The 18,554-nt window shown below is 39.3% G+C and overlaps 1 protein-coding gene across 3 annotated transcripts; it reads left to right on the top strand.

The window, feature by feature from the left end:
• Window positions 1-1,420: 1,420 nt before the first annotated feature.
• Window positions 1,421-18,259, top strand: nup58 (nucleoporin 58). 3 transcript variants are annotated; one of them, XM_067577483.1, is made up of 14 exons: window positions 1,421-1,850; window positions 2,789-2,955; window positions 3,074-3,106; window positions 3,204-3,476; window positions 5,057-5,222; window positions 5,436-5,501; window positions 5,873-6,047; window positions 6,423-6,502; window positions 6,826-6,944; window positions 7,203-7,285; window positions 8,430-8,631; window positions 15,206-15,289; window positions 16,025-16,123; window positions 16,463-18,259. In XM_067577483.1, exons 1-14 carry the CDS (start codon window positions 1,771-1,773, stop codon window positions 16,630-16,632), a joined length of 1,797 nt encoding a protein of 598 aa, XP_067433584.1. In that variant the 5' UTR covers window positions 1,421-1,770; the 3' UTR covers window positions 16,633-18,259. The 3 variants fall into 3 exon arrangements, with proteins under 3 accessions (XP_067433584.1, XP_067433585.1, XP_067433586.1); XM_067577484.1 differs by lacking the exon at window positions 15,206-15,289 and having other exon boundaries at window positions 1,422-1,850; XM_067577485.1 differs by lacking the exons at window positions 15,206-15,289; window positions 16,025-16,123 and having other exon boundaries at window positions 1,422-1,850.
• Window positions 18,260-18,554: the final 295 nt, after the last annotated feature.

An 18,554-nucleotide genomic window follows, 5' to 3' on the forward strand; every position in this document is an offset into this window, starting at 1 on the left:
CTCAGGGCTCCTATACAAGATGGTCTGCAAGATAAGCTAGTAATGCATGTGTTGCCTTCAGCCTCCCTATAAATTCAAATGTATATGGTATTAACAAACAAATCTGAAATTACTAAAATGACTGTAAACTGTTGGTGAACAGTGAAGCTGGAGCCTTCAGGCCCCCTGTGGGTCTGGAGCCTTGACACAGTCGCCCACTTTGCCAGGTTGGTAATCCAGCCTTTGATAACGTAAAATAAGATGTTTGAGTGTTTCCAGCAAATTGCAGAAAACAAATATATGGCAGCAAGCATCAGGATTAATAGAGAGTCAAGTTGGCCAGTATTACAAAACACATTACAAAAGTGTTGTCAATAGTAATAGAGGTGGTGCAGGAAGGGAAAACTAAAATGAAGTGGTATAAAAAAAGCGTTTTTCTATTGTGATACGTAATTCAAAATTATGATATATTTGCAGTATGAATGAGGTTATACAATGTAGTCTCTATATAGTGTAAAACAAAACACAGGCACAAATGACAAAAAAGTGAAAGCATTCACATTTTTTTTTTTTTTTGGTCCTTATTTTAATAGTGTTACAAAAGAAAAATAATAACTTTATTATGCTCTAGCATCTTTCAAAAACAAAGTTACAAAATGCTATAGAAAAACAGATAATACAAGTAAATAAGAACCAAAACATAAGAACAAACAAGATAAAAATAATGCACATATACATAGATAAATCATAACAAATTATATCAAACAAACAAAGAAACTTTATAGACTGAAAAGGTGTAGGCTGAAGCTTTAGCTTATTATGTCTATCCTTTTTACCTCATACAAAAAACAAACAATACAAAACAATAGTCCCAAAATACAAATCAAACATTTCATTCATTATGTTCATACCTCAGTATTTTATTTGTTTACTGTTATTCATGAACATTTTTTTAAATTCAAGAAGTTTGATACACATTTTTAATTCCCTGTCACAGTTATTCCATAAACTAACCCCTTTAACAGTTATAAATCTATTCTTTAGCCCTTGTTTTTACATACATATTCCCCTGATTCCATACTGACTCTCTCTGAATTTAAACATGTTTTGTTGACAGTCAGTAAGCAAGTTACATTTTACTTTTTACATTATTTATGCACTTTTAAAGTCAACCAGATCACGGAATTAAATAGAAGCAATAGAGCCATAATGTTGAAGATTACAAGAGACAAAAATTGACGAAATATTATGTAAATTCTGAAAAAGCTGGTATAATACGGTCTCAGATGGCGTCTTTTATTTTGAAAGCAAACCCGAAATCTATATGTGTTTTTTTGTCACTTTTTGGAAACGTCCGCCCCAAGCACCAACGTTGGTATCGTGCGCATGCGCGAGGCCTCACGCGACCCAAAAGCAGCGCAAGGTACGACGGGAAATGTAGTTGAACAGTGATTACCCGAAATGCCACAGCGTCCGGTAAATAGCAGGCGGGGAATAGGAAAAGAACCACCATGCGAGGATTCATCCTGCGATTTTTGACAGCTTTTTGATTCTAAAACGATGTAATGGGGTGCAGTAACAGTTGAGCAGCACTGGATTTATTTAAAGAAGATGACAGGTTTTCTCCAAGTGTGTTCTGAGTAAAGACAACAGCGCGGATTTGGCCCTTACGCGGGCATCTATTCAAAGCTAACTAGCTAGCGTGATAGTGGGGATGCTCGCTGAGCGTGTTCATGTGTGGTTGAAGTACAAATAACCTGTCGGTGTTACATGTGTGCCTCCTGAAATACAATGTCTGGCTTTAACTTCGGAGCAGGGACTCTTGGTTCCACCAACGCTGGTGGTGGATTCTCATTCGGGGCTGTAACCAGGTAACTAACGAAAAATGACAAATAGCCGAATGAGCTAATGTTAGCATAGCCAGCCTGACGTTAGCAGGTAACCTTGCATGGCTTTATTGCTGCTTGGTGCAACCGAATTAAACCCAGTTGAAGACAGATATGGTTCACTTTTGACGACGCTTAAGTTAGCTTCTAATTCGAGGTTAAGTGAAAAGTTAAGGGAAATTTTATAAATTTTATATTTAGCGGCTGATTCTCCGTTATTTTCAGCACTTAGACTTGTGAAAGAGTGGCAGGCATCATAGCAACTGAAAAAGGCGATTTCACTGATATTTCTTTACTCAGACCACATCGGACCAGGTCCAGATAAAAACGCTATACCTTGAATTGTGAAATCTTAATAATAATCGAATCTAGATTTGATAAGTCTAAGTCAGGGCACAAAATTAGCATCAGACACCAGCCAAATGCAGTTAAAATATGCAAGTGGCTGGTAGATTTGCTTCTCTCACCAGCCAAAAAAACAAAGGTAATCTATTGAGTAGCTGCTAAAATTGGAACATTCACTAGACATTTGGCCAGTTAATTAAAAAGTTAATTTTGCACCCACTTAATATATATTAGTTTTTTGATCTAGACCTGGTCTATGTGGTCTGTATGGGGAAAAAAGCAGTGAAATCCGCTGCTAAATATCATTATTTATGCTCCCCTTAACTCCAAATTGGAAGCTGACTTCAGTGTTGTTAATTATTGTTAAGTTATGTTCTGTCTAGTTATAGTTGTTTTTCTTTTTAATGTTAGTAAGGCGCCTCCTCTCCAAACTGTCTCCTTTCTATCAATTAAAAATGGGAAAATCAGTTAGTTTGCATCACTGTAACAATGATTGAACTTTCCCTATGTCTTAGATTGCCACTTGGTTCTTAGAAGAGCTATATGTCTATATATGTTATGTCTTTTTTTCTCATAAGTGCACCTGCGGCCAATACTGGTGGCTTCTCCTTTGGAACTGCTTTGGGTACAGCAGCCCCAACCCCTGCTGCCTCCACCACCAGCACCACCGCATCCCTTGGCCTAGGAGGCAGTCTCTTTGGTCAGAAACCTCCTGGGGGATTTTCTTTCAACACACCTGCCTCAAGTAATACTGTCACACCAATACAAATCCACTGGAAAATAGCAAAATCATGTTTTGTTTTGTGTACTGTAATTAACATGCCATCTGCAGCCATTTATGTTGTTGTGGTGTTCTCTTTCAGGTGCTGCTGCACCCACTGCTGGCCTTACATTAGGTACGTTTCTGTTGCTGGGTTTATTTTTGAAGTAGAATCAACTTTAAGTCTATGAAAATAGGTTATAACCTTGAACTTTGTATATCCTTTATCTTAGGTGCCCCAGCATCTACAGCTGCCTCCACTGGCTTCAGCTTGGCCTTCAACAAGCCCACTGCATCAGCAACACCTTTCTCCCTCACCACCACCTCTACCACCTCGTCAGCTCCTGCTGGGGCAGGTTTATCATTTGGCTCTGTCCTGACCTCCACTGCTCCACAGCAGCCAGCTGCCGCCGGCTTCACCCTCGGTCTTGGTGGTTCAACAACGACAGCAGCCGCAACAGTCCCCTCACTGGGCGGGGGTCTCTTCTCCAACACTGTGTCTGCAGGTGATGCAAACACACAGCCTGAGCCTGTCTACTTAAGTGTTCTGAGCTGTACTTGGAACTGGGTTGTGCATAGGCTCAGTACCAAGAGCTGAACTCAATGGTGATTTGTCATTAAAGGGAATATTCACCACTGTGATTATGATGATTTCTTAAAACTAGGTCACCTATGTAATAGAAATATGCAATTATTTTTGAAATTGGTGCCCTATGACTAGAGAAAACTGAGAAAAGGGCTGTAGATTCCCCATAAAGGGGGAATCCCATAACAACCAGAATGCACTGTGTGGGTCCTGCCCAGTCATCCACTGATGGTGTATTTAGTGAACACAGGGGGCAAGTATGAGACAAAGTTTCAGAGACAAAGTTAGTGAGCAGTTTTATATCTCTTTACTGAGGCTTATTTTCTTTTACAAAACGGTTTCCTCATTGAGTCTGGATATATCGTACTGGTAGGCAAGGATCATAACACAAATGGTGCGCTGGAGCAAGTTAAGGAGAATCATTGCAAACTTACGGAGTACTGCACACAAGCCAGAGCCGCTGGTGCTAGTGGACAGTCAAAAACAAGCATTTTTAGTGGACATACAATGGCGGGGCACAATTGCCCCAAAGGATTACATTGCAGCCTGTTTCGCGGCTGCTGGCTGAAGCACTCTTTCTCAATACTGGACCAGTTTCAAAAATTGTTGTCCCCATTAGTCACATATGAACTCCGAACAATGTCCAGAGAATCAGGTCCGAACATTCTCCGGAGTTGCCCTGTCAATGCTACAGCACCTCTCCAGCTGCAGTGCCTCTCCTCCGGCTACCGCTGTAATGTGGCTCCACGCTTCCTCCTCCACACTCTGTTGTGTCTGATTCCACAGCACTGTATTCTGCCTCATAAGTTGTATTAGTTGCACCACATCTCTGCTCTGACATTATATTGTAAAGCTAGTTGTTTGTTTGGGTTAGTGTTAGGACTCACAGAGAAACTCAGCACTGTGAAGCTGCGGCTATAACATAGCTGCGGTGGGTCCTTTCTCCTCCACAGTCTATATCTGATAACACAACGCGATATTCGGCTGCATATCATGAAACTAGTTATCTTCCAAATATACTGTATTTTTAGTAGTGTGATATTTTAGTGTCTGCTTTTCCCTATGGCTAGTGTAACATGGTAGGTGGAGTGTTTTGGGAGACCCACATTTGACCGTCCTTGAAGGCACCATTAAAGATATACCCTGTAGTTCATCCTTGCCCCCAACTAGGTCACTGTACATGTCAGCGCTGACGCCAGAAGATTTTGCAGCTGTGCCCCAGAGACACAGAGAACTTTAAAAACAACTGTTGTTGTTCTTCACACTATATCCCTAATTCAGATAGGTACAGATGGGGTTGAAAATTGTCAAAGTGGTCCTCTAAATAATTTATATAATTGAAAAACAATAATTCAATGCAGAAGCACAGTCAGTTACACACCTATGATTCAGCTGTCTTAAGTGAGGACTAAAACTATCTTTTAGCAGTAATTCTCAAATTAAAGAATGTGTAAATGTGATGAATAGTGTTATAACCTACATGGTCACTCTGTGTTGCAGGTTTGGGTCAGACTGCTCTTGGAGGAGGAGGTTTAACGTTAGGTTCTTTGTTAGCTACCTCTACGGCAGTGTCAGCGGCTCCAGCTCCCAGTGTTGGTTTAGGTGGGGTCGACTTCAGCACTTCCTCTGAGAATAAGAGCGACGCATCATCTGGAACCAATGCACAGTAAGTCATGTTGACCTACATATGGTTCTTAAGTAAATCGAAATGCTAAAATAAATGTCCAAAAGCACCTATTTTATTGCAAATGTTTAAATAAATATTATAGTGTAAAAAGTGTAAATAATTGCATACTGAGAGGCATTCCATTGCTTCCTATTCACTTAGTATGTACCTGATTAATTGTAATGAGTAACACTCTCTTCTCCCCATCCTCAGGGACAGTAAAGCTTTAAAAGATGAGAACCTGCCCCCGGTCATCTGTCAGGATGTCGAGAATTTCCAGTAAGTGCGGCTGTACTTGTATGCATCACATTATCACAGGATTTGATCCCCTGAGCTGTAGGTCACGAGCCTGTGCACATTACATATTTGTTTAGAGATGCAAAGTGTTGTAGAGATATGTCTTAATTTGGTTGTGTGTTGTAAACATAGCCAGAAGGATCATAGAATCACAAAGCTGTGACTTGTACTTATTAGGCAGAGTGCAGGGATATACTCTAAACAAAATAAAATTAGCTGTTTTCTCATGGGTCTTCCCTATGCACTGGTAAACTGCCATGTACATACCAGTGTACTGATAATGTATTGCAGGAGAACAGACTATGATATATATTACTGCATCAATCTGTTGTCTTTCCTTTCTCTTTTTACAGAAAATTTGTGAAAGAACAGAAACAGGTTCAAGAGGACATAAGCAGGATGTCATCTAAGGCCATCTCTAAAGTTCAAGATGACATCAAGAACCTCAAACAGCTTCTCTCTGTCAGCGCCAGCGGTCTGCAGCGACAGGCTCTGGCCATTGACAAGCTGAAGCTGGAGACAGCACAGGTAAAAACAAGCACATCCTCACACACAAGCCTAACTGTTATAGATGAACTCAGATTCCTAATTCTTTTTAGATATTCCGATGCATTCATTTTATATAATTGAAGATTCATTCTTATATAATGATTCACAAACTGATTCCCCAACCAGCCAATGAGAGCATATAACACACTGAACACTGAACTTCCACAAAGCCGATCAAGATATAACTACTATTATGTTGAAAACAGTGTCTGTCATTCCAACCTTTATACCAAATTATATTGAAAACACTTGGAAATGTGTGAAATGATCTCCTAGACAAAGATGGAATCCTGAAGATGCACAAAAAATCTGTCTTAACAGAAATTTGACTCTCCCCTTCCCTTTCTTCTTAAGGAGCTGAAAAATGCTGACATAGCACTGCGTACACAAAAGACTCCCCCTGGACTTCAACATGAGAACACTGCTCCATCAGAGTAAGTGAGCAGTCATATAGTAATCCAGAATTGAAACCAGATCGCTTTATTTATCTCAGCCTTTTCTTCACTCAAGTCTGTAAAACTAAATGTTTTTGTTGAATTTGTTGGAAGTGTTGTATATGTTCCATTTGGGTCCCAGGAGCTGACCCTTAACGCTCTGGTTTTATTATTGCTCATCTTCTTATCTGTAGTGACAGCTCCTTTTGCTTATTTAGCCAATATGTCCCTCTTCACTAGTCCCATTGTTTTGCATATTTCAGCTTTCATCACTTCATGAAATGGACAAAGATGAAAATATTGTACATTTTTCCTGTGTTTAGTTATTTCCGTAGCCTGGTAGAGCAATTTGAGGTGCAGTTGCAGCAGTACCGGCAGCAGATAGAAGAGCTGGAGAACCACCTGACAACGCAGAGCAGTGGCTCCCACATCACACCTCAGGGTAACATTCTCACATTTGTCTGACTTTCAACAAAACTCTGGAAAGTGAAAATGTCCAGTTATTTCAAGATCTTAAAACTGGATTACTAAATATTAAAAAAAGCAAATGACTGTGTAATGTGAACGATTTATTAACTCTGCAGCTCTAAAGAATTTTTTAGGATAAACATAACCCCCCCCCTTTCTGATCATTATTTCTGTCTCTTTGTTTTTTTCATTTGACCTTGTGTGATGTTGTTGTGTATGTGTGTGTTCATAGATCTGACCCTGGCCATGCAGAAGTTGTACCAGACATTTGTTGCACAAGCTGCCCAGCTCCAGTCTGTCCATGAGAATGTCAAGGTCAGTTCTTTTCTTCCTTGCTGAAAATGATGTAAGATATGTATTGACTTGGTTAGGGATTAGGTTTGATAACATTTTATTGAATTCAAATCAGGGCTGGGCAATACGGCAAAACATATGATCACGATAATTTTTTTCATATTGATAAATATCGATATTTATCATGATAAATATAATTTGAATATGCTGCCATTTGAAAAGTATACTGATATTAACTGAAGCCTAAAGAAATGAATGGGTCCATTAGTTAAAAAGGCCCTGGCACATTCATACACTCCCTACAACTGTAAGATAAAATACATTTAAAAGATAATTATGTGCTGGTTTTACATGTCTCAAATATTTTAGAAGTAGAAATCTGAGTAAAAAAGTGCAAAATTGTAATCAAGTCATTATATTGCATATTTTATTTATATTCTGCTGTAATCTCTTCATTTATCTTACTGTTATTTTCTGTGCTTAGTTCACATATCATTAGATTCGCTAGTTTTCTTTATAAAACAACACTAGCGTCAACGGATAGACCTTCCATTGCTACTCTGTTTACTAGCTTCGAGCATAGCCTAGCTTAGAAGTAAGCTTTGCGCATTCGCAGCATGGATGTATTATAAGAGCTGGATACTGGACTAAAATGGCGCCCATTCAGTCCTATAGGAATTGCTCGGCTGGCACATACGCAAAAAAAAGTTTCTAGCTTCCGGGTTTGCTTCCGCATTGGGCGGCCCACTGAATATGCACAGTAGTGTTTCTCCTGCTGGCCCCACGCGCGAGTTCCCGCTCAGCTCCCTCTCCAGCTCCCTCTCCAGCTCTTATTATACATCCATGGTTTGCAGTAAAAGCAGCCTCGTTGAAACGATGTCATGTGATTACTGCTCTGCAGTTGAAGATAGGATTTCTCTACTAGAGAAACATGTCCATGAGCTAGAGCAGCTTTTTCCGGCTACCGTCACTTTAGACGTGACAGGCACTCAGATAGTCGTAGCCCTGCTAATGACTGCTAATGATAATGGAGGCCAAAAACTACAGACTGACTGGCTGTTTATTTCTGCTGTGTGAACTAAATAGTAAAGTTTTTGTTTTACGTGGGTAATTGGATTTTAATGCCATTTTTTCTCTTTCCTCCTATTCATGTCTTGTACGGTAGATCTTGAAGCACCAGTACCTTTCCTATCGCCGGGCCTTCCTGGAAGACTCCACAGATGTCTTCGAGTCCAAACGGGCATCCAACAGGAAGTGGCAGAGTGCACCGCGAGTCACAACTGGGCCTGCCCCATTCTCCAGTGTGCCAAACGCTGCAGCTGTTGCCATGGCAGCCACATTGACCCAGCAACAGCAGCCAACTCCAGGTCTGACTGCCTACAAGTTCTAGAAAGTTCTCCTCCTGTCACCTTTTTTATATAAAATAAAGGAGAGAGAGGAGAGACGAATGTAAAAATAAGCTGGGAAAGGGCAGGATGAGTTTTATTTTAATATGACGATATTAGTGGGAGCGGAAAGGTCAAAAGGGGACAGAGAGGATGATTGAAAACTATAACAAACAAGCTTAGCTGATGCCAAGCTATTGTGTCAGTACTTTCTCTAATGAAAGAAAGATGGAGAAAGGGAGAGATAAGAGAATTGTTGCTAAACTGTTGACAGGAAACCTTTGTGCTGCCTTACCATCGTGTCTCTGACTCTCAGTTCAAGGGTTAGATACATTTATACATTTATCTAATGCGCCTTACATTACCAGGGTGAGGACATTTTATTGATGGCTGAACTGACCACCAGACCCTGGCAGTGTTGGTGCCGAGCCTATAAACTTGAGAATGTCTTATCAACTACGTACATTCGGTGATACTAGGGCCCTATGAAATCCGTTTGAATTTTTTTCCAGATTCCATTTTAGTGTTTTACGACTTAAGCACATTTTTTTCAACAGAGTGTCTAAACATGTGGTGGATGAATACAATTTCAACAGTTCAATTAGAAAGTATTCAAAACGTTATCATACATTAAATGAATATATATATTATTAAATGTATCAATCCACACTGAATCCGAGTGACGTGCGTCTCAGAGACCCCCCGCATCTTTTCATGTTCTGAGTCTATTTCTGTCGCATTTAGTGAAGCGTAATCTGCACAGACAGCTGTTTAAATCACACAAATATCCCACTCTATATGTTTTTTGAACTTATTAAGCATATCTACATTGATTGATTAGCTCCCAGTCTGTCTGTGAGTTGCTTTTTTCACTACAGGCAGATTCTTCTTGCCCGCTATGGTGGGCAGGAAAAAAAAATCAATGACTGAATAAATACAAACACTGTTGATTTCTTCCTGTAGAGCTGACACGAAAACTATTTTGGTTCAGTAAATTTCTGCTGTCAGTCGGTCTGGTAAAGGCAGTTTTGCCGGACGTTGTCCTCTCAGCTTCCCAGGAGCTGCAGCTGACAGACAGCTGCTGTCCAGCTGTGTGGAAAGAGACACTGAACGCAGGTTGGAGTCGGTGTGGATTGAACGGATAGAATGCACTTACACACCGCTCATGTCTCGCTTCCCATGTGGGTTCACGGTTATTATTCCGCATTTCACAGTTGATTCCATTTTTATTATCAAATTCCGCAATTCCGTCCGTGTTTTCCGCAACGCGGAAGTCATAGGGCCCTGTGATACCACGGATATAACCTACTTCACCCAATTTCTCTCTTCCTCTCTGTGCCCTCTCTAATGGGATGTTAGATCAGGTTATTGAGCCTGATCTTATTGGAGAAATGACGAGAGAGTCCAGCTGTCAATTTTACTCACTTGAATCTTGAAGTTAGGACTCTTTTTATTCAACCGATGCTTGAAATAGGCATACCCAATGAAGATTGTTATGTTATGGAGTTAGAAGTATTAGACATTTGCTGTGTGATTTAGATATACTTAGCAAAATAATCTCTGAATGAGTAGTCAGGATTTGGCCTGTCAGTTGATTTTCTTTTTTTTAAGAACGTGTCTGGGTGATCAGTTGGTGTATAAGACATATTTACTATAATGTAGCTCCTACTGTTTCCAATCCACCTACAAAGAGGTCTCTTGCATGTAGGGAACAATTGATATCAGCTGACTTCACTGAAAACATAGGACTCTAAAATATTTTTTTGACCAGGATGTGTATAAAAATTGCCAACATTGGTTCAATGAAGTATGCCGCTTCTCTTGTTCAGGGTCTTACCAGTGGTAGGCGCAGTTTAGGCCAAAACACACACTTTCAAGAAACAATACTCTTAATAATTAAATGGAAGGCTTACGTCAACTTGTATTAAATAAGCCTTGTATTATCAAAGAATGTAAGCTCTATTCATTACATGTTAATATCTCACCACGTTAAATTCATTCCATCTTCCTCCAGCAAAAACTTTAATATTTGGCATAAGCAGACAGGTGAAAGCAGATCTTTTCTCTCTCTTTTTTTTTTTTTTTTTATATTTGCTGCTTACTCAGAGATCAGTGTCAGATGTATGTTGGCAAATTGATTTTTTTTTTTTTTTAGGACTTGATGATGGGTATATCCCAAAAATATTTAAATAAACCATCTACACTAATGTTATAAAACACAACCTTTGAAGCAGGTCTCATTGTTTCAGTAACCTCAGCACATAAAGGCACACAAATTCACATTTATTAAATATTTTACTACTAAAATGTCTGTTGCCACATCTCTGAGGCCTTTTTTGTAGGCCGTTTTACTAGCATATCAGAACACCCACTTGAAATGAACAAACCAAGCTGCTATGCGTATTAGCATGTTTCCGCTGTCTTTTTTTTTTTCCTTGTACAGTTAAATAAAATGCATAAAGATTTCATTTGCAATTGTGCAAATGTGAAATTTCATAGAATTTTGAAAGCAATATTTAAATTGGGTGGGGTTGCAAAGGCAGCAGGGTTTGTAAATTCTCACATGGCAAATTAAACCTGGTTTCATTTGCAAATTTCTACAGCTTCCTTTTCACAAAAATCATGAAGTCTGCTGTGACTGCTTAGACTGTTACCAGATATGATAACCACCAAATTGTAGCCCAGACAATGAATGTGGCTTATTTTTTCAGTGTTTAAAATATTTGAACATTCACATACCTTTTTCATTGCATTGCAGCAACTGTAGGAGCTCTTTGGAATAAACATTTAGCCCTTTATTTGATGTGCCAAGTAGGGATGGGAAATTTTTACATACATTTACATTTGAGTCCAAAACATGAGTCATTTAAATGGAACTTGGTGTCATTGAGCTTTTGTAGCTTTGGAGAAGAAAAAAGTACTTGACAAATGAGCCCAGTTGCCTCAGTGGGTAATGTCTGTTTGTGTGGTAGAAGGGAGTTCTTTTTTCGTGTGTCATTTTCCATTTTCATATTTTATTTCTCTTACATTTTTAATTTGTTTTTTTCTGATTTGAATCTAATGAAAGCAAATTTTGAATTAGCCATATTAGTCAAATCCATTTCTGATCGTTTGTTTATTGCAACCCTTAGTGCTCAGGGTACGCTATCTGTCAAAAAGCTTTCATTGTGCTCTGTTAAAACACTGCAACTTATTTTAAATTCGTAGCTTTGCAGGTCAGTGAACTGTGGAGTTGGGTACTAGTTTACATGATTGCTGTTTTAATATTAATAATAATATTAAGAAATTCTCATCCCTATAGCCAAATATTTGTTATTCTCTAGAATTTGACCCAGTCATTTCATAGATGATGCCTGTGGACATGTGGATGTCTTGGTCGCTCCATTATTTATTGACGTATTTATTTCTGTTTTATTTTTTGTTTGTGTGTGTAACTCGGTCCATAATTGGAATGGCGTAGTGGAGGGAGGCCAGTATCACAGCACACACAGTACTAACCATGCAGCTGGGTGTTGCTTACTTCATATTGATTCATATTTGACCCATGAACTTGTCTGTGCGGTGGTTGATTGTGTAGGCCAAAAGATTATTCAGATTTGTGCCTCAATGAGCATAAGTTAAAAGGTGCCAAAGGACTCAGGATGAACAATATAAACTATTTACTTACCTAAACCTGTAAAGTACACAAAAAAAATTGTCTTTCCATTACTGCACTTAGTAGGTCTTGAAGTGGAAGTGAGGCTGATAACTTTGTAAAATAACCCCGGTCATTGTCACTTATTGCTGGCCAAAATGAACCAGCGTGCTCAGTGTGTTTGTAGAAGATCAAGTGTTATGAACAAAGAGTTGAAGTTGGTCGTTTATGTTGGAAGTTTCATATACAATATACGTAGATTGTCAACAGTGACAAAAATGGTATGCATATCTTTATCGAGCTGTTTAATACTAAAATGCATTGGGTTGGTTTGGTTGGCCATACCACTGTTACTTGATTTAAGCTATTTCACCTAAGGGCTACTGTCAGTGTAATGGGGCTGGATCATTTCACATTCATTTCAATTAAATGGAAATCTAGAGTAAAAGTGCTGTTCACAATGTAATTTTAAAGTTGTAATTTCAGGTATTTCCTTTGGTATTTCAAGGTAGTGGTACTTTTTTACGGACCTTGGCTGAGACAAGTTTGTTTGTGTAGAAAATCTACTTGAGCCCAATTTGTTAGTTCAGAGGAGAAGAGTGATTTTTTTATTTTTTTTTGCTGCTCACGCTGGTCCTTCGGATACCAGTGAGATACATTTGTGCCAAAACATATAGGCTGGTCAGTGTGGTCAGATTGTATGTCCACATCTCTTTATTGTGCTGGACATTTATTTCCCACCAAATTATGTTAAAGGTGTTTGATGTAGATATTGGTGAGAGCTTAGCCTTTTTTGGCACTTAAGAGAGTGAGGACAAAAACAGTGTTGTGATATCGACAAGTTTTCAGTTCAGTCTCCAGCACTCATCTGTGTATTGCTGCTGAACCCGACACTAATTCAGTCTTTGTTGATGGAGTCGTTGTGTGCTCAGACATAAACCGCTGCTCTGGACATTCCAGTCCTCCTTTTTTAAAAACAACTTTAAACTCCTCGTAGAGGTGAGAAACAATTTTGGACCGAGCTGGATGTCTGTTAGCTGGATTCTCAAGTTGTTCAGAATTTTGACTTCCCTGTTGTTTAGCTTCTATTTTAACATATTGTCTTCCACACTCAACAGTTGTCACAATGATGATTATCAAAAGGACGTAATACTTAATAGTCTGTCAAAGCTGTTTGGACCTTGAAGTTAATTGTGGATATTAAGACCACCTTATTCCTCTGAACATCAGTCAGTATTATGTATGCAAATGCTGAATGCTGTTTCTCTATTTTCTTGAATGCCATAACAACAGCAGGAGTGATCTAATTTACCTCTTTCTTAAAAAAAAAACAAGTGAAGGAATTAAAATGTGATTATTATTTTTTTAAATGTATGTTTGGCACAGTACTAGTACCACCATTAGCTTACTTTAACGCTAAACTGAAACTTGAATTATTCTGAAACTCGATGATGATTATGGATTGTGTAGAAGGCGTCTTTCTTTATTCTATTTGATGTCGAGCCTCGGCATTGCAGTTCACTAAAAATCGGCCTGGTTAGTCAAAAAGGAAATATTTATTCAGAGCGTCTTGTCTTTTGAATAGTTGGCTGTTACAGTTTTGAATGTTCTTATTCTCTCCTGTTCATTTCCTTGGACTCTTCAAAGGAACCATATGCCTATATTATGCTTTTTTTTTGTAGTGTGTTTTTTTCAGTATATGGCTTCCAGGAGGTACTACTATGGCAGGTTGTGTTTGAGAGCTCTTTGTGAGCTACACATTTGCTAATATTCATCTGAATTTAGACTGAAGACTCTTGAAATATGTTAACTAATCATCTCTCCTAAATCAGACTTGATCCCACAAAAAGAGTATTTTTAGCCTGTAATCATGTGTACACGTATCCGAGGTGCAGCTTTTGTGTTAAGTACGATCATTAACTACCAAGAATCAGGCTGTTATTATGTCTAAGAATACACTGGCAAAAAGTGTTTGAACAAACACGAACCACAAAAGTTTTAAAGGCCATTCAAATCCTTGTTGGTGGCATGACCTGACACGTGACCACATTGACTTCCACAGGCAAACTGTAACATATCACTGAGTATTCTTTATTTTGACCAGTTTACACTGAGAGGCAGCCATAGATGCCAAATTCACGTTTTTTATCTAAATCTTGAGTGCTTTTACTTGTAGATGAGTGTATTTAAACTTATATAACCAATGCCTGTTGATACAGTATATTTAATATATAATATGGTGTGCCTTTTAAGCTATATTAAATAATTGTGTGATGCTTTTTTTTTTTTTTTGGCGTATGCTAGTTCATTCACTCTCAGAAATCTTGAAAATTTGGAAACTTGTCAAATGCAGTAGCAGTTAGCAATTAACAATCAATTCTGTTCTAAACTGTTTGTTTGTGTTTTATGTAAGTGGAATTGCATATTAAATTGACAATAAATCAATTTTTAAACAAAGAAACGTTTGTCCTTGTTTCTTTTTGACTGAAGTTGTTTTTAAAAATGCAGACTAATTGGAAGCCTTGCTAAATTTCACTACATGAAAAAAGGCATAGAGGAAAAAAGACAAGTTTCTGAGTGAAAGAACTAGCAGAATTTTTTCCACATATTGTCAGCAAAGATAACTGTACTTCTGATTTGCTAAAATGTTAAGTTTAAAACCCTTTTATGTAGTTCATATTTGTACTGTGCAGTTGTAAAAGCACTGTGTACTGCCTGATTCCACAGTTATGCTGCAGCCCAGGATGTCGGACTTTGTTTATTTCTTATAGAAAATCATATTTTCTGTGAAGGTGAAATGGAAGTGAACTTTATGTGACAGTAGTGCAAGTCACAAGATGCATAATCTGTCTTCTCATGGTTACCCCACACACACACACAAACATTAAGAGGAGTAAAGCATATGCTCTCTCTGTGCCTTAGGGACCCAGGCACCCTTGGGGGCAGGGTTTGGAAACCCCTTTGCCTCGGCAGTTGGCACTAGCTTGGGCTCCTCTGCTCTTGGAGGTATTACCTCTGCTTTTTTTTTTCAATATTCCCTTGTATTTTGCCCTTCCCTTCCACACACCATTTCTGCCCCATGCCTCCACGTTTCTAAAAGATGGAAGAAGCTTTTTATTTGAGGTCTTCATGTTTGTATGAAAGTGTAGGTAGCAGGCGGTGTGTGTGTGAGAGAGAGAGTGGTGCAGTTGAATCTTTTTTTTTCTTCTGTTCTTCCCTAATGCAAGACATTAAGTGCGTTCACACCACAAGAAAACTGAGCAAACACTTGCCAAAGGTCATTGCAACAAGATGGGTGGTTTTTTTTCCCCCAAAGTGAAGCAAATTTTGGCCAAAAGATTGTGTGTTATGCTAAAATGATGCCCCATTTGTTGCTAAAACACCTTTGTATTTCAACTGGCAAATCCACTTAGCCACGACAGCCAGTTAAAATTAACTTGGCAGTGTGGAAACAAGTGGTCTGAACGCACATCAAGTCAGTGTGTTTGGTAAAATCTATGTTGCTCTTCTCCCTTTGGCCTTTGCTTTGCCCTGCAGTGTACCCTGAGTCCTGTTTTGTTGTGTAGTCCCCAGTCAGAAGTTGTGCGTAGTGCTCTATTGATTAGGTCATGGCATTTGTTTTGCATATATGTTTGCTAATGTCTGCCTCTGTGTACTTCTGAGACACTGCGCCTTCTATTCATTCCTAGTTTAGGCTGTATGCTTAGCCCAAACTGACTCCCATATCACTCTCTCCCGCAGGTTTTGGTGGTGGGCCAGGATTTGGTGGGGTGGGGACTGGGGGTTCTTCTTTTGCCTTCTCCTCCACCAGTAAGCCCACAGGAGGCAGTCTGAGTGCAGGTACATACGTACTGTGTATAACCCCCTTCACACACGCCCCGCCAAAACAGGACAAGCTTCCTCCATACACATTGTCAAGCTATTGTGAGCTTCACAGCAATGTTTCTCAAGTTTCCCCTCAGCCATAAGTCAGCTTTGTCAAGACCATCCTTGTATCTTGTAGGCATTTTACGTGAGCGTGTTGGCATTTTAGGGTTTTATACCAGGTGGACGCAAGACAAAATGTGGTTACACTTAGCAAATGCTAGTATCATGACATCCTTTATTATCATTTATTCATTGGTTTTCTCTGACATTTCTAATATTTCCCTCTATGTCCCCTGTCTCTTGCTTTTCTAGGTTTTGGCAGCAGCAGCAGCTCAGGCTTTAACTTCAGTAACCCTGGCATCAACCCCTCGGCCGGCCTGACCTTTGGTGTGTCTAATCAACCTGCGGCAGGCTTCGCCACAGGAGGGCCCCTGCTCCAGCTCAAGAAACCCCCTGCCGGTAATAAAAGGGGCAAGAGATAGAGCCAAGGAAAGACAGAACCCTGCAACTGACCAGCTGACCAGTTCGTCGTTTGTAGCGTGTAAGGCCTGGTCTCCCAAAAGCATACAAGCGCTATAATCATCCTATCCGACTACACAGCAAAGAAAATGTACATTTGAGGATTTTTTTAAAACCATAAGCAGCGTTATTTTTATAACATACATCGGTCTGTATTGTCCACTGTCCCACACTGATTTGGTTCCATTCCATCTGATTCCAGATTGCTAAGTCATTAGCTGTTATTGCCTGTCAGAGTTGATGCAGAATTGGCCATATATCAGAGTTTCCTAGTGGACCCATTTATATAATGAAATTGCATTACTTGGGTCTAAGGAATCTGCTTTAAACCAAAGGTAAAGGGTATCACTCACCACATAACGCCAGACATTTGGAATCATTTTTTTAAGGACAGCAGAAGTAAATGGCTAATTCTTTTTGGCAGTTCCCATGGTAGGGAACGTGGGACCAAATCAATATCGTAGACAGTGGCATGTAAGGAAAGGTTAAACATGGTGTTTGTTTGCATAATTTTAAGCATGAACTTGCCCATATGCATTGCCTGAAATTTTTGCCTGCACCCAGCGACCTGTGGCGCTACAATGCTTTTGGGAATGCCAGCAGAGGACAGAGCTGGGTCAAATTCATATTGTTTCATTTACCTGTGAGGACTTGCTTTAGTCTGAATATTGTACAAGATAGATGTGTTTTTGCGCTTTGAGGTGGACATTGGAGTTGGTTCCATTGTGTTACACACTCTGTCAATCCCAGAACTGCACTTGAATGCCTCTCAAATGATGACTTGGCTCAAGTCTCGTCCAGGGAAGATAAGGTAAAGGGTAAGAAACTTTAGGGGTAATAGTTGGTTGGGAACAGCATGGTCCTGGCCCTAAGGTGTCGATGCGGCGTATTATCTGATCCTAGATAGTTTTATAGGCACAGGAGAGTGTCCAGGGTGGGTTTTTGGGGAAGCACAGTTTTATTTTTGTAACAAGTGGAGAGAGAGATAAGGGGTAAAAGGGGACTAGCACCACGGGATAGTCCATTATCTAGTCCACATAACCTGTGTTGTTTTTGCTATAATCCATCCTTATTGTTTATTAATTACTTTTTTTTTTTAGTTTGCCCCTGTGTACCAATCTAAGATGTTGGGAAAGGAAATGCTGTGCTGTGTATTACATGGCTCCCTACAGATGTTAAATTAGTTGAATCTTAAAGGGATTTCACATGCAGATTCTACGTACTCAACTCAATTTATACATGTGCTAGAACAAATTTGCACTTGCCGGTGTATGTGACCTGACAGTGATTGTGTGAATGTGCATGTGTGCGTATTGCACAAGTATGAATTTGTCTCTTTGGTCTATCATACTGTAGTTGCTGACTTATTTTGAGCATCGGGTGTGGTTCGGGGATCTGCTTTTTTTAATTGTCCATGTCAGTTCAGTTACCAAACACTGGTAGTTGTACTATTATTTTCTAATCACACTCCGTGTAAACCTGTATTTTCAAAAAGCTGTTTAATAATAAAATCTTCAATATGATGTTTTGCCTGTTCATGGCATCACTTCAATAAATGTGTGTGTTGACACAGAATGGTGTCTGACATTATATGTTTGTCCAAATGTGTTGGCATTATTTGGGATAGTTCTAACTTCAATTTGACAACTGTGTCAACATTGTCATAGCTTGTATCCAATACATTTTCATTGGCATTGCACAAGCAAGTAACCTTTCTGATAAACTATGTGGAAAAAGTTTTAAAGGCCAGTGTGTTCCTGTGGAATATGGATCATTGCAGAGTGTTGCTGCATTCCTTCCAGCATTTTAATTTGGACTTGTATTGGATAAAACAGGACAGCTGATTCTGGGTAACACGATTCATCAGGGGTTTCAGCTACTTGCC

This window comes from Thunnus thynnus, chromosome 21, assembly GCF_963924715.1.
Source record: "Thunnus thynnus chromosome 21, fThuThy2.1, whole genome shotgun sequence".
NCBI classification, from domain to species: domain Eukaryota; kingdom Metazoa; phylum Chordata; class Actinopteri; order Scombriformes; family Scombridae; genus Thunnus; species Thunnus thynnus.